At 37.3% G+C, this 21,189-nt stretch overlaps 2 protein-coding genes across 8 annotated transcripts in view; both read right to left on the reverse strand.

Moving 5' to 3' along the window:
• Positions 1-1,411: 1,411 nt before the first annotated feature.
• On the reverse strand, positions 1,412-19,273 carry LOC123880501 (solute carrier family 35 member F6-like). 2 transcript variants are annotated; one of them, XM_045928654.1, is made up of 8 exons: positions 19,214-19,273; positions 10,984-11,169; positions 10,516-10,671; positions 10,024-10,171; positions 5,337-5,498; positions 4,551-4,715; positions 3,442-3,568; positions 1,412-2,400 (listed from the first exon to the last, which is right to left on the reverse strand). In XM_045928654.1, the coding sequence occupies exons 2-8, from the start codon at positions 11,152-11,154 to the stop codon at positions 2,175-2,177; spliced, it is 1,155 nt and encodes a 384-aa protein (XP_045784610.1). In that variant the 5' UTR covers positions 11,155-11,169; positions 19,214-19,273; the 3' UTR covers positions 1,412-2,174. The 2 variants fall into 2 exon arrangements, with proteins under 2 accessions (XP_045784610.1, XP_045784611.1); XM_045928655.1 differs by lacking the exon at positions 19,214-19,273 and adding an exon at positions 12,357-12,495 and having other exon boundaries at positions 10,984-11,131.
• LOC123880498 (protein cycle) overlaps positions 18,404-21,189 on the reverse strand; it is a 76,746-nt gene continuing 73,960 nt past the window's right edge. For 4 of the 6 annotated variants that reach the window (XM_045928646.1, XM_045928648.1, XM_045928647.1 and 1 more), the window contains 2 exons: positions 20,602-20,795; positions 18,404-19,851 (listed from right to left, as the gene is read on the reverse strand). In XM_045928646.1, the coding sequence (XP_045784602.1) occupies positions 19,570-19,851; positions 20,602-20,795 (476 nt within the window). In that variant the 3' untranslated portion in view covers positions 18,404-19,569. Of the gene's footprint in view, positions 19,852-20,601; positions 20,796-21,189 lie in introns of those variants that run through there. The other 2 variants (XM_045928645.1, XM_045928650.1) reach the window with 2 other exon arrangements.

Genomic DNA, 21,189 nt, shown 5'->3' on the forward strand with positions numbered 1-21,189 from the left:
CGAGACAGCGCTATATCGCTGGCATAAATCTGTCTCGTTCTAACTGAAACTAAGTCAAAGTCAAAGGACGCTTTATTGATCTCAGTTCGCCTGACGATGCATGACGTGATTTCTAATACTATTCCAAAGAAAAAATAAAAAATTTTGACCTTATACTTTGACGTAAAATTTTTTAAACCTTTATATGCCAAAACCACCATGTTCCAAACTTCATAATCGCTGATCGTTTCTCCCTGTTCTGGGGACAATACGCAGATAAACAGCTTTTATAAAATAGCGAAGGTCTGGCACGCGCTGGCTCTCTCTATACACTTAAGGCACCGGTTGGTTAACATTGCCAGTTTTACAATATCTAATACCTTACTAAAATAAATGTTAGAGATCTATTAGTCTAACCTGTATCTGTCGATATTTTACCAACCAACATTGTTATTTGTCAAAAACAATACAATTTTTTAAAAATAACAACTTTGCTACACAAACTAGTCCCTCAGCGCGCTATGTTGTATATCACGTAGCTTTAGCTTTAAGTTTACGTAATTAATTATCACCACTATATTATAATCTTACAAATCTAACAATTCTGATCATCAAAAGAAGTGCAGTAGTACCTACTTTGAATGATTTGACTTTGACTTATCGACAGAGTACAGATATGATCGTATGACGCTTAAAAAGTATGGTAACTGTGTCAAACTGATATCAAAACCTATTAGTCCAGTCATTTGGTAGTTTTAGATGTAAAGTTTACCGGGAGTTTTGAAAATTGGTGGTTTTATAGATTTCTTTGAAATTGAAATCTATAAAACTACCAATTTTCAAAACTCCCGGAAAACTTTCCAGATAAGCCCCTTTTTGGGCACCAAATGACTGCACTATATCGTTTAAAGGTGCATTTACATATTTGTAAAATACAACACAACGATTGTGTAAGAAAAACATACTCATCGTTATCGTAATCGACAGTAAATTCTGCCCTTTGATTGATAGATTCGCTGTTTACATTTTTTCACAAGCAATCGAGGGGCAGAATTTGCTACCGATTATACTTGCGTATTTCTTACACAGGCAAGCGAGCTATTTGTTAACGTCCCGAAACTGCACAGAGACAAGATTATCTGCGACATGTTAATGACTTTCCAGCGAGTGGAACATGTAAATGCACGTTAAGAACAGTCATGAGCGAGCAGCTTGAAGCAGTCATCAACCGCTTGAAAGTTGGCGTCTTCTCGAATGCTTCGTGGACGTTGCTAATCGATCAACTGCTCAAACTAACTGACTCCAAACGAAAACCTTAGAAGCGTCTAAGTAAATTCTAAGTATACTTGATTCACCTAGCTGCTTCCAGGTTAGCCCGCTTCCAACTTAGACTGCAGCATCACTTACCATCAGCTGAGATCGCATTCAAGGGCTAACTTGTATCAGAGTAAAAAAAAGCTGCATTAGGTGAAGTCTACAAAATAGTGTGCTTGATTCACCTAGTGAATCGACCGGTAAATTAGGTCTACGGCACCTCAAAATTTTAGTAACGGTAACCGTCTTTCTTTACCCTACAATTTTATCTAGGATTCTGTGTAAAGTACTATTACTAATGCTATCGAATTCATTAGTAACGATCCGTTGTTCGTCGCCGGGTTGCCTTATTCTGTAACGTTACTCAGGATTCTGTGTAAAGGTCGTAGCCCACTTACGCGACACCGCTGCTACACAGCTCCTACACATTATCTGTACAGCTGGCAGACAATTCGTTGCCCCCGCCCTCTAGTAGACGGGCGGGTGGCGGTGGCCGGCCTCTCTCCACCCTTGCAAGTACGCTGAAGCTTAGCACGCTTCAAGCGAGCAGACGTCGTGCTCACAGCGAGCGGACCGCTGTCTTCAAGTGTGCAGTACGCAAGACGTCAACTATTAAGTGGCAAGATTTCGGCAAGCCCGCTTACCGCGCGCTGTCTGGTATTTTGTGTTGTTACTGTTAAGTGCATCTCCAGAGCACGATGTTAAGTTCATATTTGAATGCTTATACTTTGGTTGGGTGGCGTGTAAGTCGGCTACGACCTTAAAGTACCACTAGGAACTACTGCTGCTGACGTAGCGTTCTCAAATCCCTCCGGTTCAGAAGTAACGATCTGTTGTTTGTCGCCGGGTTGCCTTATCATATGTTTAACTTAGGATTCTGTCTACGGTGCTACTACTGCTACTGACGTAGCGTCCTCATTGCTCTCCGGTTCATTGATGACGATCCGTCGTTCGTCCTCATCAGGTTGCCTTTTGCAGCAGATCAGTGGTGGAAGCAGACCGTTGTAAGCGCAAAGACCGAATATCAGCACCGCGAAGCCCACCAGGTGTTGCCAATGGAAGGCTTGCCATGCCACTGCGATCGACACAGACCATATCACTATCGTCCTGAAATTAAAAACGCATCATCATCATCTCATCTCATCACATACACAATATATAATACTACTAAATAAGATTCTGTGTATTGCGTGTAAGTACCACCCAACACACCTAGTTTCTCCTTTCACCAAAGATCGCCTAGTGGAGATGGCTCTGAGCAATAAGGCCGCCTTTACGTACAAAATTGCATGTAGTCTTTTCTATTTCCTTTGTTTTGTCTTGATTATTTCATGTTAAAGTTTTTATCTATATATCTATCTCATCTCAACCCTGATCTATTTAACCCTAGGGCTGGAATTTCCGAAAACCCCTTCTTATAATCTATAGATTTTTAATTCCGTGAAATTCTTTCTTAATGTTACAAGAGATAAAATGTAACAAAATGACTGAAAATAAACGTTTTTATCATTCACACGGAATTTTAAACCAGTAAAAAAAAATTCATCACTCCGATAGCTGTACAAAATTGGAAGTTAATAACGGACAGCACCATCTATAATGTGCTTTAGTAAACTAATTATGTGGTCGGGAACACAAATCTTTAATTTCTGTTGTAAAGTAAACACAAATTCACGATTTTCGGATTGTTGCCTTTACTTGTATTGACATTGCTACAGGCCGATTTTCATGATTCTAGGTCAACGGGAATACCTATTGGTTTAATATTCCTGTCCTATAGTGTTGATTCCTCCGAATTGACAGACAGACCATGAAGTGATCTTGAAGTGACTTATAGGAATACTTACTTGTACCTCAAAAAGAAAAAAGGAAACCTTATGGGATCACTTTGTTGTCTGTCTGTCTATCAAGAAACCATCTACTACTTCCCATTGACCTAGAATCATGAAATTTGGTAGGTAAGTTGGTTATAGCAGAATTAAAGGGAAAAATTCAAAAACAGTGAATTTGTGCTTTTTGTTATAAAAAAATGAAAAAGTGTTACTTTTTACGATGGTAGGTATGGAACTATGTGTGCGAGTCCGTCTCGGTTTTGTCTTTTTCAGCCTACAAACTACAAATGGACCTCAGGATTTTTTGTATTCGTACCTGACTGAATCCAGAACCATTCTGGTGGTGGCGGACATCTCTTTGGTGACGCTAATACCCGCGAAGTTGAAAAACGCGATGGACACTATCGTCCCCAGGATGGCCAGCAACAACAGCGAGTTGTTACCTGAAACACATAACATATAAAGTTGAAAACTAAAACCCGACTACGATCGTCTAAATAAACGCTGAAATATTACACTAAAATTGTTTTTCTGTCGCTTGGTATATTTTAATGTTATAGTATATCTATATTCATGAACTCAGAATTATTTCCTCTTTCATTTGACACCCCCCCTCGATACAATAGCAAAAAAAGTTTTTGGCTTTTTTGATGTTACATCCGTTAGGTAATTTTTTTTCGTATAAAGTACATATATCCTATGTCACCTAGACCTTTACAACGAATCTATTGACACCTCATTAATCAAAACTCATCTCGGTGGAACGCACTGAATCTGCATACAAACATACACACAGACATACGTATATACGTATGTATGTGTGTATGTGTGTTTAGCAGTCTATGTCATAAACATAGACTGCTAAAATCATAACCCTTCCTTTTGTCTTAGCCGTAGTCGGGTAAAAATACGAATAACATAAGTCAGATATAGTGGCCGACAAACAACTTGGACCTGAAGCGGCGTAGTGGGAGAAAGTTAGCGAATCCGGGAAGCGAAAGTCGACGTATCAACCAATCGCATGCACCCGCCATTCGCGTCGATGCTCAAGTTGTTTACCGGGCACTATAGAACTAGTGAGTGAGCTCTCGGCTGAATCCTCAATCGAACGCCTGACAAATAATAGGTATTTTAACACTAGAGGTGACGTGAAATGAAGGATTTATAAATATTATAATGTTAATTAAAGCCCTCTGACACGCTGCCGTCGCGCACGCCACATACCTAATGATCCAAGGTCCCACTGCCGCCAGACCTAGTCGTTTCATAGCCTACCTAGCGTCAAATGTAGGTAACATTTGACGCCTGCCAGTGTAGGTGAACCCTCGACCTTTTGTTACAAGTTTCCTAACTGTGGTAGTGATATAGTAGTGATTCAAGCTCTGAAGCAAGAAATTTCGCTTCAAATACAGGGATCAAACTCACCGATCTGCACCAGGCCGTCGATGAAGTCCTCCACAGTGCCGCGTGGGTTCTGGTCGAAGTGCTCAGGCGCGGGGATCCAGTAGAACACCACTAGCAGCATCGAGAGCACGCTGAACCCAAACACTCCCTCCCATCCCACCGCCTGCAGCGCCGGGATGTTCAACCCTGGACACAAACAAGAGTAACAGAGAATGCATTGTGGAAAACCTATATGAATCATTGCTACGATATCCATTGAAAGAGAGAAAGAAAAACGTTTATTTCTCAAATTAAGCTACACATTACATGTACATAAGAGTTGGTTATTCCGGCGCTTGTGCATTAAAGCATTAAAGAAAAAAAACATGACTCAAGCAGAAGAAGCGCTGATACAATCTGTGGCATATCTAGCACAACAAAAAAGATTCCAGCTCAGCATAGTGCTGTATGCCTTGATACACAAGAGCATACAGCGCTGATTAGCATTATTGCTACTATTGGCTGAATTTATAGTATTCTTGCTCCAACAGTGAAAAGCCAATACTGAGAAATTATTGGCCAATCAGATGTGGTGGTGCAGTGATGGGATGTCCCTGGACAGTGGACACTAACAGGAATATACCTACAGCTGGTCGATTACTGCAAAGCTCCATCTATTACTACTACAATCATCATTGTTTTTATTGGCTGAACTTATGGTATTCTTGCCCCAACCATGCATTTCAGCCAATAGTGAGAGTGTTGGCCAATCAGATGTAATCACGATCAGACTGTTTCTGCCTTTCTCCTCGTCTGTTATATGCCTACCTGAGACGTATTTCTCTTCATAGACCATCTGGCACGCTGTGATGACCTGAGCGAGTATGATGAGTAGGTCCCCCGTGATCAGGCTGTTTCTGCCTTTTCCCTCGTCCGATTGATAGATGGCGTCCGTGATGCCAACTATAGCGAGACCAAGTATCACGTTCACTGGAAATTATAAGATTATAATGAGACCCCATACTCAATGAAAAGGTAAGAAAAAAAATATTTTTTACGGCTCCTTTTTCATGTATGGGAGCCGCCCTGAAAAATTATTTAGTTGAATTTTTAATTCCATACTTGGTTTCGGGTCAACACTCTACACCAAATACCAAAATTTCCGGATTGAAACTCATTAAGGTGGATGCGACGGCCCTGCCCGCGAAATTCAAATTTAATTTGGTTTTTCGCAATTTATAAACTAATACGACAACGTAGGCTTTAATTGCGCCGATGGCAGTATCATTCACACAGGTTTATATAAAAATCTTTACTTGCAAGGGTCCAGTTTAGAAAATTAGCTCTAGTATCAACTATAACTCACAAATTAATCGATACTAGAGCTAATTTCTGAAACCGGGCCGGGGCCATAGTTTAATCCATACTAATATTATAAATGCGAAAGTGTGTCTGTCTGTCTGTCTGTCTGCTACACTTTCACGGCTCAACCGCTGAACCGATTTTAATGAAATTTGGTACCAACTTAGGATATTTTCCGGGGAAGAACATAGGCTACTTTTTATCCCGGAAAAACAAACAGTTCCTGCGGGATAGCACGCTATCTTTCACGCATTTGTCGTTCAATAACGCCGCAACAGAGCTACGGATTGACGGCATTTTTTGTATAGACATAATTGAAGACCTAACAAGTGACATATGCTACTTTTTTCCGAAAAAAGAAACAGTTCCCGCGGGATAGCACGCTATCTTTCACACATTTATCGTTCAATAACTCCGCAACAGAGCTACGGATTGACGTGTTTTTTGCAAAGACATAGCTGAGGACCTAATCCATACTAATATTATAAATGCGAAAGTGTCTGTCTGTCTGTCTGCTACGTTTTCACGGCCCAACCACTGGACCGATTTTAATGAAATTTGATACGGACTCGGGATACATCCCGGGGAAGGACATAGGCTACTTTTATCCCGGAAAATCAAAGTTTCTTCGGGGTTTAAAAAAATCGAAATCTACGCGGGCGAAGCCGCGGGCATCCCCTAGTAATATTATAATCTATAATATTATTAACAGGGCTCTCTCCATTACTCGTTTCATACAATCGTAGTTCCAATTTCATTTGAATATTAAGCAACCAAAGTCCATGAAATTTTGCAGACATATTTTAGAAACTAATATCTGTGTTCGTGGTGTTTTAGATTTTTCTAAAAATATGTAGTTTTAAAATTACAGGGGCTCAAAGATTTGTATGTAAACTTTTAAGACCGCGTAACTTTGAAACCGAATATTTTAACAGAAATCTGGAAAACCACAGACATAGATATTAGTTTCTAGAATATGTCTGCAAAATTTCATGGACTTTGGTTGCTTAATATTCAAATGAAATTGGAACTACGTTTGTATGAAGCGAGTGACGGAGAGACCCCTCTTAAGTATGGATATCATTGGTACCTACATATAGTTATTAAAATAAATTGTTTCAACTAGGTATCGCATACTTTCATCGATATGTATCCAATACACGTGTAGATTTATTAGCTGACACCGAGTGAGACCCATATGTATTGTTACTTATCACAAGTAAGCAAATACATTGTAATTCGTATATCAAACACTTTAGGTACAATGTGACGGCTCAACCTGCCTCGATGGCATCGCCAGAATGAACTAGAGTGAGAAATTCTCGGTTTGTACCTGAACCGACGATATGTCAAATATTAGGCTATATTGACGTAAAATCAAAGAAAAATAGGGCTACTTTCGGGCTACTTACGTCAAATGTACTAACATTTGACGCCTGCGAATGACGTCGAAGCCTCGACGAGCCATCCGTACCCATGGGGTTTTAAAAACCTATATCCACGCATACAATCGCGGGTATCAGCTAGTCAATAATCATAAAGTTGCTTTCGATAAGTAAACTTTTCTTGAATTGTATTAATCTTTAATTTTTTTCATAAAATAAACATGTTTAAGACAAGTAGGTATAATGTATATATTATAAAAAATTTCAGTAGGTCGATATATTTTCAGCTATTCAAATTGATCACATGATCAACTTAAACTGTGCAAGCTAACTTCTGCAAGTTATAACACTTAGGTAATAAAACACGATCGCGTCAGTCTGGGAACATATGCATACATTTAGGTATACCTAATGAAACCAGAGCTATCCAACTTATTAGAACTGTGTGTCATGACAACATGCGATTATATTAATTATTATTGTTATGCCAAATACCACGTAAGTACGTATAGTTCGCGACAGGTCGAAATGGCAATCTAAGCTGATGCGGGATAGTGCGGGTGTGCGGACCGTCCCCCCGCCTCATACCCCGATCTCAATATATTTTTTAACCCCCGACCCAAAAAGAGGGGTGTTATAAGCTTGACGTGTGTATCTGTGGATCTGTGTATCTGTCTGTGGCATCGTAGCTCCTAAACTAATGAACCGATTTTAATTTAGTTTTTTTGTTTGAAAGGTAAGCTGATCGAGAGTGTTCTTAGCTATAATCCAAGAAAATCGGTTCAGCCGTTTGATAGTTATCAGCTGTTTTCTAGTTACTGTAACCCTAACTTGTCGGGGGTGTCATAAATTTTTAATTTACACTTGTATTTTATTCGATAGCAATAGTTAACACTTGACTGCAATCTCGCCTGACTAAAAATATGACGTGATCATGATTTAATCTATGATGGAAGCGTACATTAAGAGTAAAATCGACATAGCCCTTCCACCAGTGGATTTATTAATAATCCATACTAATATTATAAATGCGAAAGTGTGTCTATCTGTCTGTCTGCTACCTTTTCACGGCCCAACAGTTTAACCGATTTTGACGGAATTCGGTAGAGGGTTAGCTTATATCCCGGGGACGGACATAGGCTACTTTTTCAAAGAGTTCCCACGGGATTCCCAAAAACCCATCCGCTAAACTGATTTGTATGAAATTTGGTACCGAGGTAGCTTGCGTCCCTGTAATTGACATAGGCCACACAGGATCTTAAAAAACGTAAATCCATGCGGACGAAGTCGCGGGCATCCTCTAGTGGTTTAATAAAATTGCCATGCTTCTGCCAACACATAGATTGTACTTTACTGTAGTGTGTACTGAGAATTGATATGTTTACACGACACTTTCCCAATATGCAAAACATGTCCCCTTGTCAGAGATGACTCATAAAATATACTCTTGGAACTTATTATCATAACATGAATATTATCATATTTTTAACCCCCGACCCAAAAAGAGGGGTGTTATAAGTTTGACGTGTGTATCTGTGTATCTGTCTGTGGCATCGTAGCTCCTAAACTAACTAATGAACCGATTTTAATTTAGTTTTTTTTGTTTGAAAGGTGGCTTGATCGAGAGTGTTATTAGCTATAATCCAAAAAAATCGGTTCGGCCGTTTGAAAGTTGTAGTTGACGCCCTCCCCAGCGCAAAAATCTAATTCAAAGTCCAAAGAGTACAAAAATCGGTCAAGTGCAAGTCGTATTCGCACACAAAGGGTTCCATACCATTGTACAAGAAATAACACAACTTTTATTTTTTTTCGTGGCGGACATTTTTCAATTTTTAGGGTTCCGTACCTCAAAAGGAAAAACGGAACCCTTATAGGATCACTTTGTTGTCTGTCTGTCTGTCAAGAAACCTATAGGGTACTTCCCGTTGACCTAGAATCATGAAATTTGGTAGGTAGGTAGGTAGGTATTACAGCACAAGTACAGGAATAAATTTGAAAACCGTAAATTTGTAGTCACATCATTCAAAAAAAATTAAAATATGTTTCAATTTTCAAAGTAAGATAACCATACCAAGTGGGGTATCATATGAAAGGGATTTACCTGTACATTCTAAAACAGATTTTTATTTATTTTTATGCATAATAATTCTTGATTTATCGTGCAAAATGTTGGAAAAAATACCTAAGTACGGAACCCTCAGTGCACGAGTCTGACCCCACTTGGCCGGTTTTTTATCATTTGTTGTTACAGTGGCAATAGATATATATATTTTGTGAAAATTTTAACTCTCTATTACGGTTCATGAGATACAGTCCGCTGATACACAGACTGACAAAAGGACAGCGGAAACTTAATAAGAGCATACCATTGGCAATTGACATCCTTTGGGTATAGCACCTTAAAAGCACATACAGAGCAAGTACAAACAATTTTCGGCCCTATTGCTTGTAATCGATTGTGATTGTTAAGCAACATGGACCCAAGTCGGTAACTGGAAGGGTGACCGACATCAGAGGTCCGAATTTGGCCTTTTCGTTGTCACTGTGCCTCGGAAAGCACGTTAAACCGTCGGTCCCGGTTATCATTGCTAACATCTGATAATTTACCTGTCGAAATCTCATTCTCTTAGTCGAGTTGTATGCAGAGGGATCTGGGAACCCACCATATTATTTATCCCAAGAGAACTACCATTATAAGATTAATGGAAAGGGTCCACGACGTTCAGTAATGAGGAATACTACTATAGAGAGAGTTATAAAAAACTTACCAATTCCAAGCACTTGCTTCTTGGTGATTATCCTGCCGAGGACAACTGAAGACAGCAATGCTACGAAGACTATGACGGACCCGCGGAACATTTGGAAGCTGCTCGCATATGTCAAGTTAAGCCCTATGTACATTGTCGACGTGGCCACCTGAGGGCAAAGTGAGATTTTCAATTTATAGACTATGCAGAACCCTAAGATTTAAAAAAACTGGTGAAGAGTCACAAGATGGGTTCCATGCCATCATACGAGAAATAGCACTTTTAAATTATTTTTGTGGTGTAATCACAAATTCGCGGTTTTCGGAGCTTGCCCTTTACATGTGCTGTAACACGGTGCTACCTGCCAAATTTTCTGATTCTAGATCAACGGGAAGTACCCTATACGTTTTGATTCCCTTGACGGGTCTTGACAGACAAAACAGACTTTACAGTGATCCTATAAGGCTTCCTTTTTTTCTTTTGGGGTATGGAACCCTAAAAAAGAAGGCTTACCAAATCAAACATAGCGGCTGGCATCAGTATAAAAGGGTTGAAGTTCTGGTTTCCTTGGATCAGAGTATTCTGTGGGTTGTCCTCATTTCGGTTCAACCAGTATACTATTTTGAACGTAAGTAGACATAGCATCTCGCCAAGGAACATTGCTGATGCCTGCAAAATATAACATGTTTCAATGAAAAATTGTCTAGATGGCAATCACAATGGATCTAGAGATGGTCGGAGTGACTCAAAGAAGCAAAGCTCTAAAGAAGAAATGAAATGAGTGTCACTAATGATATAATCAAAGAATCTGCCACTGGTTCATAAAGCAAATTCTGCTGTGAAAAGCCAGCAAGAAACTCTGCAGTTGCTCTTTTTTTAACCAATATGTTGCAATATGTAACTATGCAATACATACACAAACCTGTGGCACGCTGAATTCAAAGCAGAGCAAATATGAAGAAGGACAGTTAGTACTCTTACCTGTAGGAATGGATGTGTAAATGTTCTTATTTCGCCAACTGAATTTTTTGATTCCATCTTGTCAGCCCACTTTGTACTGAGGGTGTTGATGGAACCAGTGAAAACCATCATCAAGGCCAGGAACTTCTGATACTTCGTCCACGCCATCCTACATTTAAATATAAAGTACATGGCAAATTATATATCGGCTATTTGACCTAGTTTTTCTCATTGGACTGTGAGGTATCACCAAAGGTCTACACTCCAACATAGTCGAAATTCCGCACAATTTGTACAAAGTGATTTTCTTCTGCGTTTCAAAAGAAGAGTGAATTTTCTAGGTAGACCACACTAGGCTGCATTATTACCTACTATTTGGTGTGATTGCAGTCAAGCGCAGCATTTCCTCTGTGTGATCAAATCATAAAGAGGAGATTTGCAGAAGAATTAAAGTAATTAGCAAAGATCAATTACTTTTATTCTTCTACAAGCTGCAATTTTTTTTACTCGGATACAAGTTTGTCTTGACTACAATCTCATCTGGTGGTAAGTGATGATGCAACTAAGATGGAATCGGACTAACCTGGAAGTGGTATGGCAGTTTGTATTTAACCCATACCCATACCCTCTGGTTTCTACACAGCATCATACCAGAACACCAGAAGAGCAGCTTTGGTAGACTTACTAGAAACCACATCAAACGAGTCACATGGAGCAATTCAAATTCAAATTCAAATGATTTTTATTCAAGTAAACTTTTACAAGTGCTTTCGAATTGTCATAATAATCTACCACTGGTTCGGAATGCTGTTCCTACCGAGAAGAACCAGCAAGAAACTCGGCGGTTGCTCTTTTCAAATGTACAATTTACAATAATATGCCAATTAGAGAGTGTAGAGGTTCATCCAAGAGGATAGGTCTCTTGGATGAACCTCTACACTCTCTAATTGCTCCATGTGACTCGTGACTCCAGCTGTGATCAATGACTATGATCAATTGCATCTACTTCAGTTAGAATAAATGCAGTATTCTTTGCGCCATTCCCTGTAGGCATGACTGTCTACAGCAAATAGATTAGGTCAACTGTACATAAGTTTTACTCTTGCACTTATCAAGGTAAAAAAACTATTAAAGCAATATTAAATACAACAATAATACCTATACACTTAATTTACAAAGAAAACTAATATTTCAGAGAAATGTCCCTAAGCAACATACATATAATATTTTAGTTGATAACATTTTGGATAAGAAAAATTAAAACTTTTGTTTGGCCCAATAATACATTATGGACTTCTATAATTTTTATTAATATAATATAGTTAAATACATAGGTAATAATATGCATATCCGCAGGTTTGCTTAAATTATTACATAAATAGTTAATTACTTACGTGTTTACTTTAAGGGCAGCAGGGACAGCGATTTCGATGATATTTATTGGACACTTAATTAATCTCTTTGTTCAGTTGTTCACAAGATATAACGTAAGTGCTCTCTGCATTCTGCAAGTTACTTCAATTCACAGAGTACTTCACAGACAGATGGGGTCCATACTTGTATAATTTAGCTAACTTGTTACAAATAACTACAAACTTGACATTGGCTAATCATTGTAAAAGCCAGACGAGAGAGAAAAAAAAAAAGAGTACTTCACAAAACAGCACTGTAACAGCACCACCAGCACGAAAATGAAAATAAACGTAAACCAAAGAGTATGTAATCACTTGACGTAAACTAAAACGTAGAAATTTTTTTTCTCTCTCGTCTGGCTTTACAAAGATTAGCCAATGTCAAGTTTATAGATATTTGTACAAGTCAGGGAAACTATATAAGTATGGACTTCGTCTGTGCCGGCGCTCGCCGACACACGCGCGGCACCCCTTTAGAGCGCTTTCCAGTCAGTTCCACCACCAAAAACACCCTTATGTATATGTTATCCCTTATTAAAACAAAGGGAAATATATTCCCATCTGCTCTTTGCAACAATAACTTTTAGTATTTTTATAACGGCAACGCCAACTGTGAGCAATGTTATAGGAAATAAAAATTAGATAAACATTTTTTTTGATAACTGGCAATACTTATTCCAATTAATCAAAAAACATTGGCCTGCGGCAATGTCAAAACCAGTCTGTCATTTTTTGGTTGAAATTATTAATTAACGAATAACGGCTTTTCCAAGTATTAATGTGATTTTGTGATAAAAAAAATTTGGTAAGTGCTTTTACTCAAAAGTTTGGTAAACTAGACTTATTTTCCTAACATATTACATAAAAAAACAGCTAGAAAGCAATACAATTTGGTAGTTTTTTTTGGTTGAAAGTGGGAAATTCTTTCCCATTGTTTGTTCCTGTAAGTTCTGAATCTTATTTTATGTATATATAACAAGTGTAAATTAAAAATTTATAACACCCCCGACAAATGAAGGTTACAGTAACTAGAAAAAAGCTGATAACTTTCAAACGGCTCAACCGATTTTCTTGGATGATAGCTAAGAACACTCTCGATCAAGCCACCTTTCAAACAAAAAATCTAAATTAAAATCGGTTCATTCGTTTAGGCGCTACGATGCCACAGACAGATACACAGATACACACGTCAAACTTATAACACCCCTCTTTTTGGGTCGGGGGTTAAAAATAAAATCTGTTGTCTGCTCAGTTTACAATAATATATGGATTTGTGATCAAACTAACTGATCATTCTGTTTTAATTTACAGCATCAGCATCATGAATTGAAATCGAAAACGACCTCTAACCGATAAAGAAATCAGCGAATATATCGTCGGGCAATGTTTAAGTGCGGAAACCAGCCCAGAGAGAAGAAGAAGAAGATATCGTCGGGCTGTGATTCAGATGATGATCCGTGCTATGACACTTGTATTGTTTCTCCAGTAGAAAGTTATTAATGGACCAGAAAGTAATTTAATAGAGATGAGACGAACAGATGATGGGTATCGAAGATAATGTCAATGACGAAATTGTGGACAACAAAGTGATCCTTTAAGGGTTCCGTTCTTCCCTTTGAGGTATGGAACCCTAAAAATGACATTCGAGGATCCTAAAATATTTTGTTTTCAATTAAATAATAAATAAAATTTTGAATAGCATGTTACATGTTTTTTTTTTATTTTACATTCCTAAAATGAAAAGTAAAGCAGGGTGAGGAACTAGTATATGAAAAGTAGTAAAGTTCTTGAAAAAATCGTAACCTATAATGAACAATATATATATATAATATATGATAATTTGTTGTCATTACGAATAATGGGAAATTATTTCCCACTGCAAAACCCTCTTTCCCACAATTTTCCCTTGTTTTTTTCATAAAATTTGAAATCTTGCAAATCTCACCTAAGAACCGGTCTCTGTTTTAGTTTTCTATTTGATTAAGGGTTATGTTCTACATTTTACCGATAAAAATGTCAGTCACCAGCGGAGCGTCTTACGGAGCGAAGAAAATGAAACAATATGTACTTGAAACACTTTATTATAATAAAAATAAACTAGGCAAAAAATGTAATAAATCAACAATACAAATACATAACATGACTATATTTTTCACGAAAAATTAGTATGAACTGTGTCTTGGATAAATTAATTTTATTATTAAAAAAATAGTATATAAAATAAATTGAACATAAAACCACCTAAAACACGAAACTATCTTTTATTTGGAAATACTACGTGAACAATGAACATCCACTGTGTAGCTTTTGGGGGAGGAAGGAACTGGTCCATTATTTTCTTGACGTTTGTGGGATGCAGTTGAAACTCCAGGGAGGTTCACTGGGTGCGTCTTGTTTATTTTGCAGGCTTATTAGCACATATCTTACAAATTACCAGCACCAATACGGTTAATAATCACAATATTTCCCAGATAATAACTATTTGTTGTGGAAATTCCCAAAAAATCTCACTAATATGTGCGTCAACCAAAGCGCGCGCAGCGAAAAGAAATTTAGATAAAATTTTACCCACCATCTTTATGATTTAATATTTTTTGTTGGATATACTTATTCATTATTTCTAAGGGTTTTTACATAATCCTTTTCTTTACAAATTATTTAACAAATGTTATTTTTGTTTTCTTTTAAAGTGGTCCCACAAAATTTCAAATGAGAACATACTTTTTTTCAAAATTGTTTTCTAGTGTTTGATGGTTATTTATGTTGCTAATTTTTAAATTAGTTTAAGCCAATTTAGAAAATTATAGTCGTGGCGCAAATGATTTTTAGTTATTATTGAATTAGTGAGTAAGGCTGATGTGAATTAAGAATCTGGTAAACTTCGTAGATTCTAAAGTCACCAGATTCACAACTAAGCAGATTCACAACTAATAAGTGTAAGACGCGCGCTCATTGAGAAGAATAAGAAAAGTTTTAGGAAAACTTCTCTTAATTTTCTTAATTCAGCATTCTCCATACAAACGTAGTTCCTTATCAGAACATTAAATCAAACTCAATAAAATTTTCTAGACACATTCTAAAAACATTAGTTTTTCTTCATCTTTGTACAGTCTGCCTGTGTGGTTAGCCATAATATTTCTGTAAAAATATCCTGTTTTAAAGTTATACGAGTGAGTTTAAACATTTATACGTAAACCCATGAGCTCGTGTAACTTTGAGTAAATATTTCAAGGGATTTTAAATGTAATACAACGTATCTTTTGTGCCTCGACTTTAATTTTCTAATTCGCGCACTTGTTATATATCTAAATAAGTAATAACTATTACATTTCTGTACGAAAAGCACCTTTACAAAAGCTATCTTTGAGTGGAAAATTGATTCCACAAATAGTGTGATGCTCTCATTTTATTAGAAATACAAATGCTTATTTTAAACAGGTGTTATAGGGTTTCACTATATTTATTAACTTGTATCTACAATTGTTTATTTGTATAATTTTTCGCTTAACCTTATGTAAGGTTATTTTTAAAAAGTTGATTTGAGTTGTCAAAAATAATATAAAATTATTAATTTAGCTGATGAAGGTAGTTTGATAAGATCGATATTTTGCTCATTCGATGTCATACAATCTGTTGCTAGGAGGCCAACAAGATTGAACTTGCATAAATACGGGTGTTTCGAAGGTTGTAGTTCAGTCTCCTTCTGAGATTCGGAGCGATATCGCATATTTTCGGTTTTTGTATTGTGAACTGGATAATTAGATGTTGTGATAGCAATCACGCTCTAATTAAATTATTTATTTTGGCATTAGTTTTTTTAGATTAAAACTCTCGGATAACCTCTACACATTGAACCTGAATGTTTTTTGTGTTGGTTTGAGAGGACATTCCAATAATTCGAAAATATACTAACGTAAGAGGAACAACATTTATTTGACACAAATGTAAAAGTTAATAAATTTAAATATGAAATAAAAGTGTAATAATTTATCATAAAGATTGTGTTTGTGATTTCGTCAGACCTTACCCAAAAGGTCAGAAGTGGGATAACTTCATCGTCCTCGATTTCCTATTTTATTAACAATTTATTATTTTATTATTTTTATTAATTGATATTTTCCTAACAAATAGACATATTTTGAATTTGTATAATTGACTTATATAATATAGTTCATCAGTTTTCTTATATAATTCTTTAGTGGGGAGGAGAGTCTAGTTGGAACAGAACTTTTAACAATTTATTTTGAGATACTTGAAACCCTTTAAAGTAGTTTTTAGTAATTAGTTTTACATGCTCATCCCCAAATCTCTATTGAGTGTTCCTGTAAAATATTGGCTTGTGAGTTATAATTCGATAAAAATATTTAAATAATACCTGTTTTTCTGAGTGACGCCAATAATTCAGAAGCGGGATGTGTCTCACGTTGTCTTAATTTCGCTTTGGTATCTTTTTGTAAACAACCCACATTTGATTAAAATTTTAATTGAGTTTGATTTGGTGATTAAAATTTTTAGTTTTTTTTTAAGAATTTAGTCTTTTGTGAAGTGGAAAGTAACTTGCAATAAGTGGTTCAGATTTTGTATACATCGAATGAGAAGTTAGTCGTTTGGATTTATTGTTGACTTGATATTAAAACTGAGAGTTCGGCAGTTCAAGGGTAGGTTTTAATGATTTGACGGAGGGCAGGATAGCCCATGATTTGGATTTGACTTAGGGCAAGGAAGCCCGCGACTGACATGACAAGATTGATTAGAAACACGAGGACGTGTTAAATTCAGGACGGCCGAACTGTAAGGTTATTTTTAAAAAGTTGATTTGAGTTGTCAAAAATAATATAAAATTATTAATTTAGCTGATGAAGGTAGTTTGATAAGATCGATATTTTGCTCATTCGATGTCATACAATCTGTTGCTAGGAGGCCAACAAGATTGAACTTGCATAAATACGGGTGTTTCGAAGGTTGTAGTTCAGTCTCCTTCTGAGATTCGGAGCGATATCGCATATTTTCGGTTTTTGTATTGTGAACTGGATAATTAGATGTTGTGATAGCAATCACGCTCTAATTAAATTATTTATTTTGGCATTAGTTTTTTTAGATTAAAACTCTCGGATAACCTCTACACATTGAACCTGAATGTTTTTTGTGTTGGTTTGAGAGGACATTCCAATAATTCGAAAATATACTAACGTAAGAGGAACAACATTTATTTGACACAAATGTAAAAGTTAATAAATTTAAATATGAAATAAAAGTGTAATAATTTATCATAAAGATTGTGTTTGTGATTTCGTCAGACCTTACCCAAAACTTATGTTAATTTAGTTAGTAGGTATAGGTATATATTAATTGTGTTTTGTATGTGTAAGATTTACCTGTTGTAGGTATGTTGTGGTGAGTGGTTAGTAATTATTATTAATTTACAAAAGTTACAAAATTCTTTTTTTAAGTGAGTAGTTATTTTGTGTAGATAAGGAATAGTACAAAAAATTGGAAATAAATCAACCAATGACAGCAAATTATGTTTAATATTTATATAATTTTTCAATTGTCAAATAAAGACATTTGACAGATTTCCGATACAAAAGCCACAAAACCAAAAGCTATCAAAACGTCAAAATTATTGTTTCAAAACATTATTTAACAATTGAAAAAAAAATATTACAAAATTTTAAAACTTAATGAAGGTATAATACATTTGATTGAAAATAATTATTGGTTAAAATAATTAAAACCATAAAAAGAGTGCTATATTTCCTTGGCAATAGTTTTAATGACTATGGTATTTCTCCTATAATAATTATTTATTATTATATTGTTAATGTAAATGGTGACTACAAACTAACTAAAAATAAAAATATTTTAACAAAATAACTAAAAATAAAACTATAACATATACAACAAGAATATAATAGAATTAATCAAAATACTTTTAGTCGCGGTAATCGAAAATGGTACCTTAAATAAATCTCTCTAAATAAAATAACAAGTAATTTAAAAATTTACAACTGTTTGCACTGTATCTTTTCCAGCCCGCACATTAAAGCACATAAAATCCGCCATTTTGATTCTTTAAGAATTTTATTGACTCAGAGACTCTCGCGTCATAGATACGAATCTAATAACGTATCATTTATCAAAATCGGTTGAGCCGATGATTAATTACGGGCGGACATACATACTTACAGGTCAAACACGCAACCCTCTTTTGGGCTTCGCCGCAGTCGGACAAAAATTACAAATTATGAAGGCGGCACAAAGTATGAAGTAATGGTGCCCAAATTAAAATTAGTTACCAGCACAATTTTCATGTATAGTAGGCGAAAGGTCGAGATGGCAATCACACACAGCCTTCGTCGCTGCGGGAGTACGGGTGACGTGCGGCTGTGCGGGGTCTCTTCCCCGATTGCCATCTCGACCTGTCGTGTATTGGTTAGTTGTAAGCCGGCCCAAATACTGCTCGGCTAGCTTACGTCTTTTGTGACATTACAGATTGCAACACCATGTGTCTACTATATGTAAACTATGGCAATTTGATTTATCACGTTACTCTAAAATCTGATTAGTTGAAAACACATGCCCCTGGACAGCTCTGCTTCATTGGAAATGCACCTTAAATGATGATAAGACTGAATACAATCTATGAAGGAAACGGGCTAGCCAAACTGATCATTTAAAATGACTTAGTCCGCGGCCCAGGTGGGAGCGGGTGCATCCTACGGGGCCGGCCAGCGTGGAGAACAAACCCTCATTATTTACAAGAAATTGGAAGGAAGACGCGCGGACGCATCGGAGCGGGTCGGAGGGTATGGCAACGCGCCCGCTGGACGCACCCACTCCCAGCTGGGCTGCAGACTTATAACTAACATCAATTAAATATACAATGTACCGGCTTTACTCACGTATTTAGTCGATGTAAGCCCAAGTAGTTTCGCAGCGAGCTGGGTCCCTATGAAACAGGACCCGGGATGGGTTCGAAACTCCTTGGGCTTACAGAGCCTAATTAATACGTGAGTATAGCCGGTACATTCCACAATTAAAATGGAAATCACTCACTATTGTAACAATAAAATCCATTAAATATTTATGGTGACTTTAAGTTTTAAGTAGCATTTCTAATCCTGAAGCCAAACTGAGTGTGTTTACAACTTCACTTAAATGTAATTCAAATATTTGTATATGTATAACACAGAGCTCAGGGTAGGGGCCACGGTAATCCCGAGAAACTGACTGGTCCTCCTAAACCGGCGTCGGCTTCTAAGAGGCTCATGATAACTGCCATAGCCGCTTCCCCGTTGCCATCGAGGCCAAGGGAAGGGAGCGGGGGTGAGGTTGGCGGCGGGCTCGCTGATGGGAGGTTGTTGATCTCTGGAGGAGGGGACCCCTCGGCGCCCGCTGCGCTGAGTGGCACGTTGTTGCGGACTTGGCTGTCATAGTTGACTGTGTCTCCACCGAGAAGGTTGTCAACTAGGGATGGCTGAAATAAATAAAATTTCTGCTAAATCCAGTAGAATATGTAAGTGAGCCGTGATAGTCTAGTGCAGTGGTTGGCAACCTGCAGACCGCGGACGGTTGGACCTTGGACCGCTGTATGATCGATCTTAACCGATCTTAGAAATTCGCTGTAAGATTCTAAAAATTTGCAAAAATGGGAGAGCTGCCTCATTTCTTTAAATCGTCTTATGAAGTTGCTGTTGCTGAATAAACTGAATTGGCTACAATGTTGTTGCAAAGACTTACCTTTTAATGTGGCATAAATAAAAACGAATAAGCAGTATCTATGACTTTTTTTTCTGGACCTCGATAAAATTTTTCAACAGTATCCGGAACCCACTTAAAATTACTTGCCGGCCCCTGGTCTAGTGGTTAGGTTAGGTTAGCCCGCCTCCTACTCGGAAGGTGGTAGGTTAGCACGCTCCCTCTAACTTTACGGAGTTATGCGCATTTTCAGCAATTAAGTATCACTTGCTTTAACTGTGAAGGAAAACATCGTGAGGAAACTTGCGTACTAGAGTCATTTAATGTTTGCAAAGGTGTGCGAATCCGCTAATCTACGCTTGACCTGCATGGCGGACTATGGTTTAAATTTAAACTTTAAACCCTTCTAATTACAAGAGGAGACTTGTGCTCAATAGTAGTTTGGCGATGGATTGATCATGACGATGTAAGATCTTGCAGTCCTACAACAATCTGTTGTAAGCTGCAGTAAGAGATCTTCAGTCCTCACCTGTTGGTTGAACACAGCATCCTGGAGCAAATCTGCCGGGAGCTCGGGCGAGAATTCCGTGGACGATCTCCTCAAGGCTTCCTCTGCGATAGTGGAACCGATCTTGTGCGACTCGATCTGAGAGTCGATCAGGCGTTGCATCTCCACATCGGCCTCTGAAAGCCGACTATCAAGGTCATCGCAGAACGGCTCGCCTGCGAACAAACGGACGTATGGCGCGCGATGCCGACACATACATACCGTTGGGTGGTTTGGACATTACGTGTAACGTTGGTAAAAGTCGATGGCAAAAGAAAAACATAAGAATGACCAAAAAAAATCAATGAAACAAAAAATAATTAAAATTCTAAAACGTTTAAATAATCCAGTGATTCAAATGTTTGATTGGTAAATTGTTTTGACAATTTAAAAGCACTTGTAATAGTTTACTTGGATAAAAATAAAAAAAAAGAAGGATAGACACGTGCAAAAAATAAAATCAAGATCAATTGCAGAAGAAAGAAATATCAGTGTCCAGGCATAACGCATAGGTTGCTGCGGCAGTGGAGCGCTGCGGGAGAGGTGCGATGACGTGTCGCGAGAGCTCAG

The sequence above is a fragment of the Maniola jurtina genome, chromosome Z (genome assembly GCF_905333055.1).
Source record: "Maniola jurtina chromosome Z, ilManJurt1.1, whole genome shotgun sequence".
NCBI lineage: Eukaryota > Metazoa > Arthropoda > Insecta > Lepidoptera > Nymphalidae > Maniola > Maniola jurtina.

Bases quoted from the DNA above. Each gene is read 5' to 3' on its own strand.
- LOC123880501 (XM_045928654.1), bottom strand. From the start codon at position 11,154: ATGTACTTTATATTTAAATGTAGGATGGCGTGGACGAAGTATCAGAAG. The intron at 10,172-10,515 runs GTAAGCCTTCTT...CTTTGCCCTCAG, and splicing joins CAGCCGCTATGTTTGATTTG to GTGGCCACGTCGACAATGTA. The intron at 5,499-10,023 runs GTAAGTTTTTTA...TATAATTTCCAG, and splicing joins GAAGCAAGTGCTTGGAATTG to TGAACGTGATACTTGGTCTC.